Here is a 19,773-nt window from a genome sequence, read left to right as displayed (position 1 = left end):
CTCCTGGCAAGTTCAAAGAAGTTGATGTTAAACTCTTGGGAAGATTTTAAGACCTGTCAGTCTCTGCCACACCTTTAAGCAAAGCTGACAGCAAGGAATGACTCTGGGCTTTCCTTACTCTCCAGCGCAGCTGGGTAGAACCAGACTGGACCTGTATTTGGGACCACGTGGATGAGCCAGAAGGGTTCTGCAAGGTCATATTGCTTTCCATTGCCACTGGCCAGCAATGGCAGGGGATTAAAGCCTCTGGGCCACCTCCAGCGATCTCCACTCCACTGTTAAGTCTGTTCAGGTGGAGCTCCAGCCCCATGGTGCAGCTCAAGGGCAGAAGGGCTCGGAGAGGGATTTGAGAGGAGCTCAGCAGCGTTGCTGCTCAGGGTCCCGGGGGGCAGGCACTGGTGGCAGCCCTCATCCACCCACGCTCCCTTCCCCCCTGACCTGCGCTGGCTCCCCAGGACTCTGTGGCTGGGCTCTAACCCCAGCCCCGAGGCTGGCAGAGGCAAGTGTGATTGCCTGGGGCAAGCTGTATCCTGCGAGGGCTGACTCCTTGCACAGCCGTGCTCAGGCACTGGCCATGGGGATGTGGGGAAGGTCTCCAGCGACTGCTGGTGCCAGTTATACATGTTCTAGAAACAAGGGAGAGTGGGGTTTTACCCAGATGTGTCTGAAATCCTTGACTCAGTCATACCATAGAAATGGAGGACGCCAAGAAAGCTGTTGTCAAGACCAACGCGGTGTTTACCTTCTTGTTCCTGTGCCTCACCCTCACATCCATCCACCATCACCTCTGGTGCCTTTTCAGTGTCCAAACTTCCCCGACCCCTCGGTCCGTGGTTCTGCTTGGTGGTAGCAGGTGACAGCAGCGTATTTACAACCAAACTCAACAGGAGCAAATTGCACTTTGTTGGCAATAAATTGTTGCACCTTGCATTGCTGCAGGCCCCTCACCAGGCAAGGGGGGAGGTCATCCTGGGGCTGCGCTGGCTCTCGCCGACCTGCACATCGCTGAGTGCCCGCTGCAGGGAAAGAGCAAAGAGCAGGAGCTGAGGATCAGGCAAGAGCAGCTGGTGTGGACAGGGAGGATGTTTCAATGGTACTGGCCACTACAGACTTAATTCTCCCCTGGCTTCCTGCTGGACAAGCCCTGACAGTCAGCACATCTGCTTTGAGATGCACCAACCTTCATTAACCAAGAACGTCAGACCATGACGACGTCTGCTTTACTTTCCATGGAACTGGTGCTTGGACCATTAACGCTCACCTCGGCCTCCCGCACCGGCCAGCCAACTTGCACGTTAGAAAAATCACGCTTTGCAGACATTGCTCACAAAAAGCTTGTCTCGTTCCCACATCTCACATGTAAGTAAAGCGCTTTGCTGACATCTAACAGGAAACCCCTTGCTGGTTGGCTTTGAAAAGCACAGCTCACCTCAAACTTGCTCATGAATTCTGCAAAAATGCCAAAGAACGCTTCAGAAGTCGTCATTTTCGAGTCTTCCCCGAAGAAGGACAACACCTTGCTGAATTCTTCCATGGCCTTGTGCTGCAGGTCGTCCAGGGATCGCATGGCAGGCTGGGCGCTTTCCAGGAAGGACTGAGAAATGGCTTAAGGGAAAACAACTGCACTGTGGGTCTGGTACAGATCATAACCACTTCTGCTTATCAAATGGCTGGGTTTCATCTCAGGTCTAAGAAAGGACCTGCTGCAAATGCAGACTGCGGCCACACGCGAAGGGAGCCCGCTGGCACGCTCAGCTGTCCCTACCAGCACCTTCTCTGGAAGGAGAGACGGCTCAGAAAGGTTTCTGGCTTTGTGGCGCTGGCTTTCTGCCACGCAGAGACATACGACCCAGTGGTCACCACAAAAACTGTTTCCCGTGGTGGCTAAGAGTGAGTGGAAGGTGGAGGTTTCCACCATGCTCTCACCAAGTGCTAAGATGGTCCTTTCTTACCAGCCAGACGCAGCCCTGCTGCTTACCAAGGAGGCGTAAAGACAGCTGAATGGTTTTACTCGAGGGCAGTAAGTCCCATTGATGTTTTACCCCTTTTACAGAAGGATACAGTCATCACAATTGCAAATCTGTCCTCTGCAGTAGCTGGCATGTTGTGACAGGCCATCTGTATGTCACTGACGGTGGTGTGCAGGTCCTTTAGGTCAGCCGTTAGTGTTCTCTGATTCACTACATGAGAAGAGAGGAGTCGACAGTGTTAGGAGACTCAGGTCTGGCTTGCTTCCTGCAGCAAAGCGAGGGCAGCGGTGGGTCAGGGTGGTTCAGCCTGTCTCTCTACACGGCTCTGCACAACCTGTCTGCGTTGTCCAGGGTGTGGTGGACAATCAGACCTTCCTGCTGAGCTCCAGTAGGTTGCCAGCAGCCGTTGCTGGGTGCTCAGGCCAAGAGATACCAAGAACTTCAAAAGGAGCCTGGAACATGCCAAGTGCAAGGAGCATGCAGGACTCAACGGCATGACAGCAGTGATGGTACACAGGGAGGGGGACAGAGGGAGCGTACAGGACGGTGGAACAAGGAGTAATATCCAGGCTGTCCTCCGTGACATCTCATCATAGTACCAGCGTTCAGCAGAGTGATGAGCAGTTCAGACTCTTGCTGTCTTGGGCGGCCAAGCCTTAGCTCTTCTACAGGCAAGGGAAAGGGCAAACTGCAGCATGTCAGGAGGGCTTGGGTTACGTGCTGCAGCTGCGTCGCTCTGTGGCCTGCATGAGAGCAACACTGGGCAGCCCTGGATGGCACATGGTCTGAAATTGGGTATAAAGTGGCAGGAGTTTGGGCAGCGGGGAGCCTTTGGTGACAGAAGTGGTATTTAACAGTTAGGCCAGATACAAAACCCAGCTAGGAAAGCTACCAGTACAGACCTTCACCAAGTGGAAATTTACATCTCCAGGCCTGAATTTTCTCCTTTATTTATCCACTGTAGCACGAATTCCCAAGGGAATTACTCACGAACAACAGGGGATGGTGTGCAAGGAGAACGCAGCCCATGCTTTGCATGTAGCCAGCCAGTCATGACACCACCAACACAAGTGGATGGATGATAACCCCAACATCTATGTGACTTCTTTTTTTTTTTTATTGCAGCCAAAGAAGCCGTATGATCCTCAGTCAGCATGACTGCGACTGGACTGTGAACTCATAACATGAAGGGTGCTGTACACTCTGTACCACGTGCAATTGCAGGCAGTAATAATGCTGGCACCCATGTTGGGAAGGCTGCACACCAGGGATGAAAGGAGGCAGTGGCTGGGTGGAGCAGACCAGCTCCTAGCACTTCCCTCTGCTTTGGCTCATTCGCACTCACAAGATACCTCTGAATTTGGGAACCACTTTTTCCAAGTCAGAAGGAAGGTTCGGGTGAGGGACAGATGGGACCTCCCCTGTCACTAAGATCATCCCTTCCTAGCCCCATCCTCTCACTCAGGACCATTCCTCACTCGTTTGGGCTGCCGTCCTGCTCCTGCCAACGCTGTGCAGCTCGTGACTGATTCCAGACCCGTACAAAACCAAGGAGACAAGGAGCTTGCAGATGCTTTTGTTCGTTTACCTTTGGCAGCGAGCGGCACTGTAGGAAGATCCTTGGCAAAGCCCAGGAGCTCTGGGAAATGTTGGCTGAGTGATTTGGCAAGAATGTGCAGGAAGGTGGATTTCCCATCAACGGTCTTGGTTGTGTTCAGCTACGGCAAAGCAAAACAAGTAAGAAGATTCCTACGCAGAGGAGAGCGGGTTTTGTCAAGCGCCCAAATACACAGGGGCTCCTCTGTTCTCGCCTCACTCCGCATTCACGTGCGCGGCAATTCCCAGCCACGCTAGGTGGATTAATGTTTAAATAGGACATGTAATGTTTACACAGCACGTTACGCCCAGATTAGTGGCGTTGAGATGCTAAGCAATGCCATCCTCCCGCAGGGCAGGGCTGTCACCCCGTCCCCCACCCCTCAGAAGTCCCACAGCAACCCATGTGGGATAAAAGACCTTCATTCTCTCCCACCCCACAGCCAGAAGGCCTGGGTCTCAGGTGCCAGCACACTGAAGCACCAGACCGTCGTTAGGGCCTCTCTGAATTCAGCCCTGCCCATCGATTCCTGCCCTCCCACCGGTCACCGCTCTGGGAGCTGCTTGTACAAAGACAGGCACGATAAACCGGGCACTTGGAGCTCCTGGCAATGGTGCCTCCTGCACGGGAACAAGCATGCTTCATCTTACCTCGGTAAGAAAGTTGATTTTAAAGCCTGTTGTTTTGCTGGTCTTGGGCTGCCCATTGTTCAGATAGTTTCCCATCGCCAGCACAAACTGCAAAGAGAAACCTCAGTAAATAACTGGCCAGTGACCTCCAGCACTTATATTGTCCCATCTTCCATCTCCTTTTGTACCCAGGTTTGGGTCACAGAGACCTACCAAGGACGTGGTAGGAGCAGAGGTAAGAAGCCTCCCTCTATCTATAGGATGGTGGGAAAGCACCGTTTTTTGTATCAGGTCACTTCTGCTAGGGGCCCCGTACACATGCTTATAGATCATCGTTAATAAAACCTTATCAGTTCATTCAGTGGGTTAGATTAGGTGGATGAATACACGTTAAAGGCAGAATTTCTGCTAGTTCTGTACACACTGTTCATCCTATCACCCACACAGGGCAGCCACAGCACACTGGGAGGAGGGGAGCTACTACTGTGCCCATCGGCACGGCAACCCCAAGGGGCAGGGCTGTGGGTCCGGAGGGACAGGCTGTTCTCTTCTCCATGCTGCTCCTGTATGAAGCCTTCACTGAACCCTCAACAGCAAAGTCCGTATTTCAGCTACAGGAACCGGTCCTCATCCACCGCCTCTCCTGTGTCTTCAGCAGGGGCTGGAAAACACACCCTGTTTGTCACCTGCAGACCCAAACTTCCAGAGCCCTTATGAGAGCTCACATTTAGATGCTTCCCCATGTGGTTTATGTGGATGCTGCCCAGGAGGCCCTTTCCTTCTGCAGCTGTCCTGAAGGTCCATGCTGCCAGAGAGCTGCAGGGAGCCCAGTAGCACCACTAACACCAGCTTGGCTCCTTTGCCACTTCCAGACTGATGATGCATGTGCCCAAGCTTTGTTAATGTTTAAGAGGGGCTTTTGTCCTGTGTTATAGCCTCAGGCTTTCTTTAGGCGTGCACAATTTTTATTTCTCAGTCGTTTTTCCTTGCAGGGCCAGGGCTAAGTCTGGAGGTCCAGTCTGAGATCTCCTGCCTGCAGGACAAGGACTCTCCTGCTCACTAACCACTCCTCTTTCTGAAGCATTTTGTAGCTGTTACCTGCAGATCTTGAAGGGGATATTTTAAAGGGAAAGTAGTGATCCAGCCGAGTCAGCTTTCCCCTCCAGAATGCTCCGACTCCTTGTGCTGCAGCTTTGCAGCCTTGGAGGCAGAGCAGGACCCCAGACTGGGCTCACCCGAGTCCTGACGTCCCTCCTGGGGCCTGGCGAGGAGCGGGGACCTCAGGACTGCCTGGATTTCAGCCTGGGAATCTCTGAATTTCTGTTCACCAGCTGTTAATGTCCAACCAGCCATTACCCCCACAAGGACTTAACGAGGTGTTGGGGGGTTACTGGCCAGGAACCACTAACGAAGTTCATCTCTTATCTGGAAATGCCTTTTGTCAAATCATGTCCTCATTTATGCCACCTGCTTTTTTTTAAAAGCAAACCCAAATGAATTATCGTTAATTTGGGGCAGCTCATCTCAGTAGGGTCAAAAAGCAGCTGCAGTGGGTTTCATTTTCTCCTGCAAATGCAGTACCCCTCTGCCAGGCACAGCTCGTCCCCAGGACGCCAAAAGCACCTCCCCAGAGGTACAGGCAGCGTGTGGGACCCCTGCCTGCACCACAGCACGGCTGGCACGAGACCACGGCCGTGCACCGGGACCAGCCTGCAGTGCTACACGCATGCAGACACGCACACAGTGACCACCTGGACAAACCCCACATCTTCCTGCCCCATCGCAGCCAAAGAACAACCTCGGTGGGCTCTGCTCTGTTACTGGGCTGGTTTCTGGCTCCTGCAGCCCTGCCGCTGCTGCGGGTGGGTGCATGGCCATCTGCGACCTTGGCTCCTGCATCCTCCCGAGGCTGGGATCTCCACAAGCCAACACCAGCGGGAGCTGCCAGAGGATGGAGCCTGGCAGACCTGGACCTGGAGGGACCCAGGGCACAGCCGTGGGGCTGGAGCCGCCTTCCAGCTGCCTTCGAGCTGCCTGAGAGCTGCCCGGCTGCCTGCGGGCGCTCCCGTGGACGCTGGGGGCCCCCGGTGGCTGTTACCAGAAGTAAGGACCGTTCTGACCTCCAAGATCTTAGCCAGCTTCTTGCTGCTTTTCAGCTCCAGAGAGGCCTTGCAGATGCACTCGTAGCTAGCTTTGATCTCCTCCGTCTTCTCCTGCAGAGTGGTCTTAAAATGCAGGCTGCGCAGACGGATCTTGTATTCGGGTACTGACAACATCTGAGAGCAAAAGGAGAAAATTACTACCACCGCCATTAGCCATAATCTCTCCTATCTGCTGTTTCTCCTGGCATATTTCCCTGTGCTTGAAAACAGTATGCACTTGCTTAGCGCAGGCAACACTGTGCAGCAGCTGCTGTAACTCGCAGAGCACAGCCAGTTTCCTGCCACGGGATGGGGAGGTTTCATGCCAGTATCTACAAGTGACTTTGTCAACAGAAAGTAACTCAAGAGTTGGGAAAAAACAGTCTTACCGTGGGGTAAACACCATGGTATGCTTTGGCTGTAAACCAGCTGCTATGGGAGCTGCAAGACACCTCAGGCATCAGCCTGAGCATCGCTCACCAGTGGTCCCTGTGACCAGTGCCACCAGCTCTTCCCATCTCACAGCCTGCACAAGGAGCAGACCAGTGTCCTGCTGACTGCTTCCTCTCTGCTCTGTGTTCTCCTCCCCTCCAGCTCTCAGCAGGACATCCCGGGGACACTGCACATGCAGACCTCCTCTCTCCTGGAGCACATCCCTGCTCACAGGTACCTGCAGCACAAACTGGTCGGGCTCGCTCAGCTTGCCAGGGTTCTCCTTGTAGTTCTGGAAGCGCTGGACTTCCTCCCCATCTGGGGCATACAGCAAGAGCTGCTTGATGTGGGAAGGCTCCAGGCGGTCCGTCTCCATCGTCATGAGGATCTGGCGCAGCTCGATGTGTGAGAGCTTGAGGTGGGCTATCAGGATGGCTGGGGGGAAGAGAGGCACATCACTTGGGAGGGCAGGAGAATGGGGCCCGGGGGGGATGATGGCTATGCCAGGGACAGACTGCCTGGCAGGACAGGGCCAGGAGGGGAATCTCAGTCTCTCCACAGTGTGAGGATGGCATGGACTCCTCCATGTGCCTGTCCTGGGGAGAAGAAGGGCTTCTGCACCCCAAGCGCCTGCAGAGGCTGGTTGGGGACCCCAAGGAGTCACTCTGGTTCTGCAGATCCCTCCAGGGTATTGTCATTTGCACGTACATCACCAACGCATCAGGCTGGGCTGCAGTGGGAACCACCCCCAGCACCTCCTCCTCTCCCACGACCCTGTGGCCAGGAGACCGGGGGCTCGCAGGGTCCCACCAAGCCCTCCCACACTCCTTCTTACCAGAAGCACGTCCTGGACAAGCGGCACTGACCCTTCCCAGGCGGGCAGCAGGGCAGCCCCGCACACCCTCGCTGCTCTGCGGGGCCATGCAAGGTCTTCCCCTCTCCCTCCCCAGGCCAATGAGTCACATCCCATCTCCGTCCTTTCCTGTGAAGCCACCTTTTTCCCCCTGCCCGGAGCTGAGCCCAGCAGTAAGGGGCTCTGGGCTGCAGGACCAGCCCAGCCCAGCAGAGCTGTGCTGGGATTGCGCTCATGGGATCGTGCTCATGAAGCCTCCTTCCTTTTACCTTTCCAGTTCTCTACATCCCCGGTCCCATCTCTGGGCCAGTTTTGGGGGTACGTTCACTGTGATGTTTACTTACATGTGTTGTAGGCCTTTTTGTGGGACAAAATTTCAACCACGTCTTTCTTTTTAAAGTTTTCAGGCATGAGAGTTGGCTCTGGAAGAGAAACTGAAAGATTTAATAATGGGTAAGGACAGGCTCAGCCGGCTCCAGCAGGAAGAAAAATATCCTATAAACAGTGAAACCATGAATGAAAGAGAGGAGAACTGATGCTTTGCACACAGCAATGGCTCCGGGAATCCTTGAATTCTGCGATTCAAAGATCTCCTCAATGGAGGACTCAGTTGGAGCTGAAAAAGGTAAAACGAGAGGTGAAACACACAGAAAATCCCAGACTGCCCAGAAACATCCCAAAAAAGATAGCCCCTGAGAAGAATCCCATTTCATCTTACTTCTACTGCCAGTCCCATCTGTATCTGCCCGCTCTAGCTTAGCTCTGCCCACGCTGCATCAGACCCCATACATAGGTTTGGGGGGAACGAACTTAATATATATGTAAAAAGAAATGTAATGGTCTCTATGGACAGAGAAATGTTTTCACGGCTTTTTCAGGGCTGAGTTCTCAAAGCAACAGAGCCGCAATCCTAATTTGCAGCCGTTGTTGCTCCTGCGGCACAACTGGGTGTCCGTGCATGCCGACAGCCCGGCTGACCGTCCATACTGCACGGACCGTAACGTGCAGAGGCCGTACACAAATCGTTACGTATGGTGGAGGTTTGAGCTTCTGCTGTGTTGCAAACCAGGCCCCTCCTGGCAGTGGGGAGCGGTGCTGGCACCCCGGCATTCCCCGCGGCGTGGGGGTGGCCGGGCAGGCGCCATGGGAACCGGGAAGCAGCACTGAGCACAACGGGGAGCGAAACCCTCCAGCGGAGATTCACTGCCCCGACCGACTGAAATGCGAAGAGAAAACAGGTAACGGCAGCAAAGAAAATTAAGGGAGATAGTGAAACAATCTCCACCTTAATGATTTGCTGTGCCACCAGCCACAAAATCTTGAGTATGAATGAATTCTGTGCCACAGGTGATGCTAGGACCAGGCGTTGCCTTGCTGCCCACCAAGTCCCAGTTCCTCCCAGTGCCCCAGTCTCTGGTCAGTACCGGCACCTGCTCTGAGGCTCAGGTACTTACTTGTAGGCTTCTGCGTCCCGAAGTGCAGCTCCAGGTCGAGGTATTTGACCATATCACTCAACTTGTCATAATCCGAGTCTTCCCCAAGCTGCAGGAGGAGGAAGAGTCAGGAGCCATGCTGGCACAGGGCACAGCCCAACACTGCCCGCCTGCGCTGGGCCACCTTCCCTCCACCCCACGCTAAGCTCTGTGTCCCTGGAAGAAACCAGAACAGGTTGGTGGCACTGTCCTGTAACTGGAGACTGAGCCATCGTAAACCCTGTGCAGAAACCAGAGCCTGGTAAACCATTCACCTCCGTGGAGGCAGTTTCTACACGAGTTGCTAACCTACCTGGGGGGATCCATTCTCATTTCAGGAGAAAGGAAGAAACCCAGAGACTCACCCCATCAGCATTTCCTTGCATCCCGCACCTGGCGGCACTGCCCCATGGATTCATTTAGCTTCTGACACAGCTGGAATCCTACAGAGCACTGCTGCTCTTCACTTGCTACTTGGGCCCAGCTGCTTTACTGAAGGACAAAGCGGGAATTCCAGAACCTTCAGGATTTTTTTGCTTCCAAAAGAATCACAGCTGATCAAGGCACGAAGAATATGGCACATCTGAACACATTCATCACCATGAGAGACACAGAGGCTGGAAGTTAAACTCCAGGGAGGCTAGCTTCTCCCTCCAGGGACTCGAATCCACCGGGGACTCGAATCCACCTCTGCATCACTTCAAGGCCATGATGCCAAAGGATTAGTGCATCTAGTCTCACTCCTTGCCTCTGCTTTTCCCCTCTGGTGTCCTCCCCTACCTTGGCGCTCTCCCTATCACTCTGCTTTCAACCGTCCTCATGGTTTCCCACTGGTAAAACCTCCTACAGCTGCAGAACACATCTGAAGGCAGCTCCTGACTACGTCAGCCCACAGAGAGCAGGAAAGCAAGCATTCCCCAGGACACTGTGGTCAAAACCAGAATTTCAGATGCTTTCCAGAGCTTCTTCTCATCCTGGCTGTTTTGGTCCAAACAATTAAAAGGAAGAAAAGAAATACGAGACTTTCTGTAACATGGCATCTTCAGAGATTATTCCCTTGGCCAAGGTATTGAATGTGTGGCCCACCAAGAGGTTAGAACGTGATGCTCCAGGGAGGGGACAGTCCCCCCAGCACTCTGGGGAGGGAGGAGGGCAGGGCCCATGGATGCTCCCACAAACCTGCACAGCCTTGGCACCAGCAACGGCTCCCCAGACCGCATTTGGACCCTCACCCCCAGCCCCGCTCCGCGCTCCTGGGCCATACCTGCCCCCAGATGGTCCCTTCCGAGTTCTCCACCTGCTCCCACCGCAGCCTCTTGACGCTCATGTGGTTGGATTCACTCCTGCGGTGCAGCAGTCCCCGGTGCAGGGGGGGCGCGCAGGGCACCGGGGGGGGCGGCGGCGGGGGGTGGCGGTGGTGGGATGGGGTGCAGGTGGCTGACGAGGGATTTGGGGGCAGCGGCCATGCTGGCCTTTGTGGCCTCTGCCTTGGTGGGGATGGTCTGGGGGTCATGGAACTGCAGGGGGGGCGGTGGCGGGGGGGGGCTGAGTGGTGGTGGGGGGATGTGGTCTGAGAGCGTGGAGTAGGTCAGGGAGCTGCCTTCATCACTACTGCTGATGTACTCGCTGCTGCTGACGTCGTTGGTGACGTAGCTGCCCTGGTCATCATGGAAACTCATCTGGGTGAAGGAGAGAGGAGACACTGAAGGTGGCACCTCATCATCCACCCACCCAGCCCTTGGGGAGGGGGGGTCCTTCCCCAGAGTGGGGCAGCCCTTGCTCCCCTCCACCACCCACAGAGCCCTAGGATATGTCCCCAGAGGCTCCGCACCCTTCCCAGTGTGGTACAGGCTGGATGATGCATGCTCCATGGCCAGGACAGACAAAGACCATGCACCAAGCCACCCTGGCGCCATGCCCACCTCCTCGTAGTCATTCTCGGGGGTGAGGAAATCATCCACAATGGTGACCCGGTGTCCCAACTGCTCACTGAGGGCATCCAGGAATCGGTCAGTGTCGCGGCTGCGCGGGGGCCTGGAGAAGGTGAAGAGCTTCTTCCGTCGCGACAGAGGGCTGAGCGGGTAGTCCCGGTGCTTGGGGGACGGGGCTGGGCTGCTGTCAAGGCTGACGTAGGGGTTGGACTCAGTGCTGGTCGGGGAGGCCACACTGCTGTGCAGGCGGTAGTAGCACTGCTGGGAGGCCAGAGGGTCGCTTGGCCACGAGATCCCCATTCCTGGCTTGCGAGCACCTGCAGGACACAGGACACAGCGCTGCCGAGGGGGTTCTGCACCAGGCGCTCCCCGGAGCCCCCCACCCCTGGGCTGTGACAAGCCCCAGCACCACGCTGAATGTGACGTGAGATAATGGTGCAGCTTGGGGAGAGGAGAGCTGCTCCGGGCCGTGCCCTACGCTGCGCAGCAGGGCGCTGGGCTCCCGTGGGATTTGCCATCCCGTGCACTCTGTTGCCCTCCTGCCGATGCAGCTTTGCAGGAGCTGGGCTCACACGTGGCACTGTCACTGCTTCGTTATAAAATGTCACTAAGAGAAAGATGCCTTCTCCTCCACCTGCCTGGCCAGCACCACCCACAAGTGCCTGAGACCACCCCAAAATTGCCTCTCTTACGCCGTGGGAAGCCAGACACTACCTGCGGCGTGTGCCAGCTCTGGGGCAGGAGGCGATGCTCTGTGCAGGGCAGCGTTACCCATCTTGCTAGCAAAGCTGCCGATCAGGCGGTTTTCTAATTCTGCATAGACAGCCGACATCTGAAAAAAAGGGGCAAAGAGCTGTTGTCGATGCCTGAATCGAGACGGGACTCGGGGAGAACCCAGAGACCTGCGATGTCCTGGGGACAGGACAGCCCCCACGGACCCACCAGCCCCCAGTCTCTTGCTCTTTAAAGGAGTGCTTCACCCCAACCAAGGCTACTCTGCCTTTTCTGAAGTTCCCCCGAGTCTCTCACTCACAAGGCTACAAGAAGATGCTAACAGACACCAGCCTTATTAGACACCAGACTAATTGCCCAGGGAAGTGATCTCAGAGACCGTTGCTGAGGCAGGAATGTTGTCAGCCCCCGGCAGGTGTTTATACTCAGACTCATCCTTCCCCTGTTCCCTTTTTTTACGCTTTCCTGCATCAACACAAAAGGAGTCAAACTGTCGACCCTCCCTGTGAATGCAATGGTCCTGCACACGTCAGCAAACCGCTTCCCAGAGGTGTTCCTCCCCCCCCAGCCCCACGAGGTCGCACCATTTTGGGGTTGGGTGTTTCCGGGAGGGATGTGCCGTCGCCAGCCTGTCTCTCTCCAGGGATCAGGCGAACCGGGACCTCCACGGTATCGCTCTGGCCTGCCGGGGAAGGAAGAGACAAACCAGTCAGGACCCCCTCCTTCTGCCTCTGCCCCCCAGGACTCATGATGGTCCTGACCCATCCAGGTCCCCCCGACTCCTGCTGGGACCCAGAGCCGTCCACCCTTTCCAGGGACACAGTGGTATGCAAGGAGTTTCCATCACAGTATGTCAGGGGAAGACACATTATCCAGGGCACATGTGGGAGTTTGCGCTACGTCGAGAACTCTCCAGATATCGAGACTCTGCAGTGCCGTGGGTGTTTCTTTTTTCTTGGTTTCTTTTCCTTCAGCCTCCCTGGTAGGTGCTGGACACCAGGACATTCAGGGTCACCACACATGGCAGTTGAGGTCGCAGTTTCCAAAATATGGTCCTCTCGGTTGCAGTCGCCTGGGCAGCGCCGGCCGCCTGCTCCCCAGCAGTGTCCCCTGAGACAGAGCGCCACAGGGGACACGAGGAGGGAGGTCTGGACCCTTGCAAAGGCACAAGGGAGCTCGCTTGGAGTGAGGTTAATCCGACCAGCTCCAAATGAAACCTCATTTTTTGGTTATGTCCATGGAGAGTTTCTGCTCAAGGGGTAATGGCTGGAGGCTGGCTGAGCCCTGAGATGCGTCCAGACCCCCGATTTATCTCCAAGGGTGTGTGAAGGGCTGCCAGGAGAAAATGGTCTGCAATCCCTGCCTTTCCCGAGCTGCTGAAGAGCAGCTCAAATGGATTCACATTCCCTTTCAGCCACAGTATTTCTACCCAGCGGTCAGGGCCAGGCTGAGTACTGGGGAGGGCAGGCAGAGCTTTGGAGAGCCCAGTGGAGCAGCTCTGCTCACACCAGTGCCAAACCGGAGCCGTGTGCTCAGAGCCCAGCGTTTAATGGCAACAAAGAGAGAAGAGCCCAGGACGGACACAGCTGGCTGTAATGAGAAAGAGCTCTGGAGCGGGGCTTCCATCGGGAACAGGACGTGCATCCTCCCCCCACATCACCTCCCTCCCCAGGACTGAGGAATGTGGCCTGCTTTTTATAAATAAATGGTTTGTGCAGAGAGGTGAACTAGGAGCAGCCGGGGCAGGATGCACCCCAGAGCCTCGGGTAAGGTTAGCAGGACAGGTCGTGGGCTGCTCCGCTCTTTCCACAGGGCAGCTGAGGACAAGGGCGAGCGGCTTCCCTCCAGTGTACACAGCTGTTGGCCACTCTCCGTGCTGCGATCACAACCAGGAATGCTCCTCGGAGGCAGGTTAGAGGATCTTCCCCAGGGAAATGTCTCAGAGTTGACTGCTCCCTGACAGCCGAGGAGCACCGTGGTCCCGGTGAGGGGTGCCGGGAGGAAGGCGTGCAGCCAGAGCGTGGGAGGAGTGTGGCTGGTCATGGTCGTGGTCGTGGTCGTGGTGGGGAGGCTGCGGTGGGGAGGTTGCGGTCAGAAGTGATAAGCATAGGTCGAGCGCCCTTTGCAATCAGCTCAGGGCAATGGAGGGCTAGGCAGGATGCCTTGTCCTGCCGTCTGGGAGAGGAGGGCAAAGACATGAAGGACTGAAAACACAACCAGCAACCTGGGGTGCTGCTGGGAAGAGAGTCAGAGATCTGGGGGCTGTGGAAGGCCCTGCAGCAGTACCAGGATGGGATTTTCAGAGGAATGGGGAGATATGTGGCTTCTCTCTGAAAAGAGGAAGGGTTTGTTCCATGAGCATCTTCATCAAGAGTCTCAAAGTGGCACCAAACCATGATTTTCTTTATGTGGATTCCACAAATGCTGCTCTCCTTGCAAATTTGATAGTGGCCAAGAAAGTTCAGAGCAAAGCTAGAAACCATGCGCCCCAGAACGGAGGGCTCAGACCAGCAGCTTCAGTTCACATCTGAGCAATGGAAAGGTTTGGAAGCAATGCTCAGCCTCAGCCCAAGTGGCCTCTTAGTGGAATTGGTTATTTCAACTGTTTCTGAAAACACAGATTTCCAGTCACAGCCTCTGTGCTGGCTCTGTGCCGACCTGCATCTTTTTTCCCACCATTCACGCTCAGGATTTTAGCTTGGGCAGAGCAGAGGTACCTACGTACAGGCACAGCCACCGGCACCCAGCTCCCTCCTCCCTGCAGCGGAAACCCCTGCACAGCCCCGTCACCCACCTGCTGCCCCCCCTTCCTCGGGGCGGGGGGTTCGAAGGCTTCCCCGGCACAAGGAGGCCCCTCGAACGGAGCTGCGGTAGCGGTCCTCTGCTTCTGGCTCAGCTGCAGCAGAAAAAATCCTTCGTAAGGCATGGCCAGCGTGTGGCAGACCCCGCAGCTCTCCTACTTCTCCCTGCCATGACATGGAGCTCCCCCAAGCCCATCGGACTCGCAGCAGCTCTCTGAGCCCTGCACTTGACCGTGACACTGGCCCCGGGGAGCAGAGCAGGTTACAAACACTCCTGCCAGCACAGGGCAGGGGGGTGGATGCTCAAAAACGGGACATACAATTGCTTTTCCCAGCAGGATTGGCATCCACCAGCTTATGGTGCACATGAAGCTCCAGCCCTGAGCCAGGCTGGTCCAGCGGGACGCAGCTAACTCCTTCCTGCCCTCAAGGGACAGGATGGGAGTGGGAGCCAGCACCGAAATGCTGCCTGGAGGAACCATGTTGTCTACTGGATTGGTCCATGTGCAGTTCAGAGACAGCTCAGAGAGGCTCAGACTTACAGCAGGATGAAGATACCGGAGCGTCAGGCTCCTCGGTATCTGACAGACCAACGCTCGGATACACACTAACATCAGAGACTGCCACTGAGTTTGGAAGAAGCCCAGATGAAGGACTAACCCAAATTCAGAGATCTCTGGCCATCATGCTTCCACACACGGACACGCACGTAATGCACCAGAACAACCAGAACTTCACATGGTCAGAGGTTGCCCCTTTCATCCGAGAAGCTGAAAGGAGCCAGGGACCAGCCTGTGGAACAACAGGCTGAAACGGCCTGTTGAGATCCACTCCCATGGGAGATTTAATCCCATGCTTTTTCCCTCTGCCGGTGGCCAGGGATACCTGCCTTGTATTCCTGAAATATAGCTGCAAACTGCAAATATATCAGCTTCCCTCTGAGATCTTGTAAAGTTTATAAACTAATTTTAGGGTCTAATTTCTTGGGAATACACAACACGTTAGGTAGGTTGGGCCATGATTCTGCACATACAAAAGCAGTGATAACTGAGAGTGCAAATTAGGTGAGCAAATACCCAACGGGTTTCCATGCACAGCGGGGAGTATTTGCACCAGGACTTCGAGCTGTTTCTCCCTGTGAGGGGAACGGCTGTGCTAAAATAACTGTGCTCCTCCAAAAGTCTCTCTTGAAGCAACACCTCTTTTTACCTACGTTAAGTCTAAAACACCAAGACAATGTTAATAGCTTAGAAGAATTTGAAAGCAATTATGAAGCCCAAATCCAAAGATTAAGACATTTCACTCCAAATTTGCCCTCGCTTTTCTGCTGTCTGTCTGCAAAGCCCTTAATCTTCAGCAAACCACAGCTGGCTTTTGTGTGGCCACAGCCCCAGGTGATGGCGTGGGGAGAGGGGGACCAGGGAGGAGGAGAATCGCTGACTGCCTTTCAAGTCTCTTTGGGAGAGCAGCATTCCTGGGCAGGCTGGAGGAGCCACGCTCCCATCTCCTCTAACCACAGAACCTGCGCACGTCTGACTGCTGGAGACATCCCAAGGGACGCCGCCATCACCACTTATTTTGCCTCTCTGATGTGAACGCTGCCCCTAAACCGGTTATTTTCTTTCAGGACTTCCTAACCTCTAATGACCCAAGCGGCTTCCAAAAGCCTTTGCTCCCAGAGACAACCTCTGCTACTGAGCCAGGTGCCATCTCTCCTCTCAACGCAGAGTTTCCTTCCAAAAGCTACATGGCTCCATGGTGCAGAAAAGGTGCCCGGACATTTAGAGATCAACCTCATCGGTGTCAGGAGCTGGAAACCCCCTGCCTCCGTGCAGGCAGCGTGTGGGCAGGAGCCAGGCAGGGCAGAGCCGCAGCCGCTGCCCCTGGGGAGAGCTGGCTGCTCCCTCGCCGCCCCAGGGCTCCCAGTGCGATGGACCAAGGTCCCCGGTGGGACACGGCGTGTCCGTGCCATAGCACAGGGACTTTCCTCTCACCTGCCAAGGACTTGTAACCAAGAAACCTGGCAATCTTTTGCTGGCAGTGCTCCTGCTCCTCATACGTCAGCAGCTGGTAGATAAACTGCCAAATGACTTGCTTGGCCGGTGTGTCCAGCACCGGGTACACATCCACAATGAGAGTGTCAATGTTCCTGCAAAATCGGAAAGAGAGGGCTGGGCAGTGAGCGCATCCCTACGGCACAGCCCCACCACGCCGCTTCCCTGGGCTCCGGTGCTTCCCAGTCTGCCTCCAGCTGGCTCTCAGCTGCCAGGCTCGGCTCCAAGGCTTTGGCACAAACAGATCATTCCAAAGGAGAGGTGCCACAAAGGGACCAAGCCCTTTGGGAAGTGGAGCTGGGCAGCTGGTGCTAATGGGGAGAGCAAGTTCCCGGGGACCGGCAACACCTGACAGCCAGGTATAAAACCTGGTTTGTGAGTCAGCCAGGGCGTGTGGGGAGTAAGAGGGGTGGCAGAGCGCTGGAAAAGAGAGAGAAACTCTGGAAAGACCTGAATTTTAGCCAGCAGCAGGTAAGCAGGCTCAGGGAGGAAGGCATTGGAGAGGGTAGCTGGGCTGGCAGCCTCACTGGGCCGAAGGCTGGGTCTCATTTTTGGCTCTGTGATATGTAGAGATGGTGAAAGGGCTGTTGAGAATAGCAGGGCTGAGCACCCGATTCAATGAGAAGGATAAAGCAGCCCGGGGGAGGAGGGCTGTCCTGGGTCAGGGAGCTAAAGTCAGGCTGCTTTTCTACTGAGAAACTGAGGCAGAGATGATGGGTTAAAGCCCATTGCAACTATAGCATCCTTAACGGAGGAGTAACAGTAAGAGCTTCTTATAAAGAGCTGGAAGGTGATTGTATACGTAAGAACAAATCTGTTGTCTTGCTGTTAATTGAATGGACGATCACTGCCTTCCAAGGAGCAGGGACCAGGCATGCAGGGGAGAGCTGAAGGCTCAGATACTGCAAGGATTTCTTTAATGAAGTATCTTGGGGGTTCCTCAGAGGCCAGCAGGGATAAGAAGTGGCAGGAGCCATCTAGAGCCTGCCAGAAGTCACCTGCTAAGTTTCTCCCTAGTTTTGGGCTAACTTGCCTTTTCTGGGGAGCTGGACACAGCTCTTTGGAAGGCCCTGCAGCAGTACCAGGATGGGATTTTCAGAGGAATGGGTAGGTATGTGGCTTCTCTCTGAAGCCTATTTCCCATTCAGAAAAGTTGCAGTGTTGTGGAGGAGCTGCTGAAGCAGGTGGCCGCTCTGCCCTGCGCAGGCACTGCTCCTCCCGGCCGGTGGCCAGGGCCAGCTGGCTTGTCGTGTGCAAACTGGCTGAAGGGCCAAAGCCCAGAACAGGGGTGTCCTGACACGGTCTCTTGTGTTTGCTGCTGGGAAATGCTGGTATCCGCACGCTGCGGTGGCAAGCAACATAAACCTAATGTGTGGGGATTTCCCTCCTTGTTGGAGCAGTGAGAGGTTGCAGCTGCTCGTCTGGGACGGGCACGCAGTTGGGTCATGATGAATTATTGTTAAATGGAGCAGTGGCCTCTCCGTCGAGCCATCTGGGACAGCTACAGGCAAAATGAGGTGGTCAGAGGAGAGGATGGGCATGGCAGTGCCCTCGCTGAGCCTTGCTCCCCCAGTCAAACGCTGCTGGAAGCCCAAGCAACGTGGGCAGCCCTGCACTGGGAGGGGAACCTGGGGACTTGATTCATGGTACTTGGGTTCCCATCTTTGTGCCACTGAGTACGAGCAAGTAGCCCGCTGGGATCAAGTCCACGTTTCCCAGTTGCAGACCCCGAGGAGTGGATCTGCTCCCACAGCCGCCGCTCCGTGGGCTGAAACGCCCAACTGGGGAATCCCATAGAAGCAGCGCAGTCTCAGGAGAGCACAAAGCAATGATTTCTGCTTTACGGGAACAGTGTTAGTGATCCCAGGGCCTCAAGAGGGTTCACTCAGCTGGTTTCAGTGAGGGTGACATAGCTGGGCCTCCCCCAGCACCTGCAGGTGCAGAGGCAGCCCAGCCTCCCTGCACAGGGGGATGCTGTGGGGTGCTGCAGCCTGAGCCACAGTGCACAGGGGCAGCGCTACCGCTTTGTACTCGGTAGTTTCTGTTCTCTCTTACCGTCAGTAATCTAAATACTGAGGGCTTCCCTGCATTTCCTTGTCAAACCGAGGATTTGACTCCTCTGATCCTTCAGCCTTTACACCAGCGGGCTGCTGCACCGTTGCAGCAGGAGCCTGCCTGGCCCTGGCTGATGCATCCGCAGCCCATGTGGGACCCGGGCTCCCGAGGAGCAGCCGGGCAACCCGGCTCAATCGGCTCAGCAGCGAGCATCTCCCAGCGGGATGGCTTCACCATGGTGTGGAAAGATTGAAGATCAAGGGCAGAAAACAAAGTCACTATTGAAAGTCTCGAGTCTGCCAGGGGATCGGTTTTGACCCTTGCAGCAGGGTGGGGAGGATGTGCTCCATGGCAGGACGAGAGCTCTGCCAGCCACAGCCATTCCTGTGCTGCTGCCAAGGGAGTGCTGCAGCCAAGATACTGAGAAGAGCGAGAAGATAAGGGTGAAACACGGTGAGGTTTACTGAAAGAGACAGAACAGGATCTGCAGCTGTCGGGGACAGCCAGAGAACCCACACTGGGGGACCAAGGTCACTTTATGAGGGATTAAGGGGTGACCGAATTAACCTCAAAAGCTAAAGGGTCTGCCCTATCCTCGGGCAGGACACCTGGTGAGAGATGGGCTTGTGCCCTGCAGACACACACAGGGGAAATACACAGCTGGGGAAACCAGAGAACGTGATCCCAGCAGAGCTCAGTGCTGACAGCCTCAAAGCCAAGGTCTGCCTTCTGCTTGGAGACCAACCCTGACACGGGCGTTGCTACCAGGCCAGGTCCCAGCATTAGAGGAAGGGAGCTGCTAACAAGTTACCGATGTTGGAAGAAGCCTTCCAGCGCTTTGCAGATGGTATAGCGCTCAGGTGGAGTCAGTAGGTGCTCCAGCTGCTGGTTGAAGGTCCTTCCTTGAATCTTGATGCTAGAGGGGAGTATCTCTGCGACCCACTGCAGGGAGGTGAGGGCAGAGGAGGTGCTCGGGGAGTCAGCAGAGTCAGAGTCTGCAAGGCGCAGGTAGAAAGAAAAAAAAAAAAGAAAATTCAACAGACAAAGGGTCTTAACCGTGGGTTAAAAGGCTTGTTCCGAAACCAGGGGTCAGTCCTGGGGACAGC

General features: G+C 55.4%; 1 protein-coding gene across 1 annotated transcript in view; it reads right to left on the bottom strand.

Annotated features, from left to right (window-relative positions):
* Positions 1 to 590: 590 nt before the first annotated feature.
* GRID2IP (Grid2 interacting protein) overlaps positions 591 to 19,773 on the bottom strand; it is a 39,168-nt gene continuing 19,985 nt past the window's right edge. The window contains 17 exon segments of the mRNA XM_054211749.1: positions 591 to 1,016; positions 1,430 to 1,594; positions 2,062 to 2,180; positions 3,559 to 3,688; positions 4,218 to 4,304; positions 6,317 to 6,472; positions 7,008 to 7,204; positions 7,967 to 8,044; positions 9,077 to 9,164; positions 10,359 to 10,502; positions 10,504 to 10,773; positions 11,017 to 11,342; positions 11,740 to 11,857; positions 12,342 to 12,439; positions 14,552 to 14,653; positions 16,553 to 16,707; positions 19,479 to 19,662. Coding sequence (XP_054067724.1) covers positions 945 to 1,016; positions 1,430 to 1,594; positions 2,062 to 2,180; positions 3,559 to 3,688; positions 4,218 to 4,304; positions 6,317 to 6,472; positions 7,008 to 7,204; positions 7,967 to 8,044; positions 9,077 to 9,164; positions 10,359 to 10,502; positions 10,504 to 10,773; positions 11,017 to 11,342; positions 11,740 to 11,857; positions 12,342 to 12,439; positions 14,552 to 14,653; positions 16,553 to 16,707; positions 19,479 to 19,662 — 2,489 coding nt within the window. The 3' untranslated portion in view covers positions 591 to 944.

Source organism: Rissa tridactyla, chromosome 8 (genome assembly GCF_028500815.1).
Source record: "Rissa tridactyla isolate bRisTri1 chromosome 8, bRisTri1.patW.cur.20221130, whole genome shotgun sequence".
NCBI lineage: Eukaryota > Metazoa > Chordata > Aves > Charadriiformes > Laridae > Rissa > Rissa tridactyla.
The sequence above is the reverse complement of the archived record's forward strand: the minus strand, read 5'-3'. Positions and strand labels throughout refer to the sequence as shown.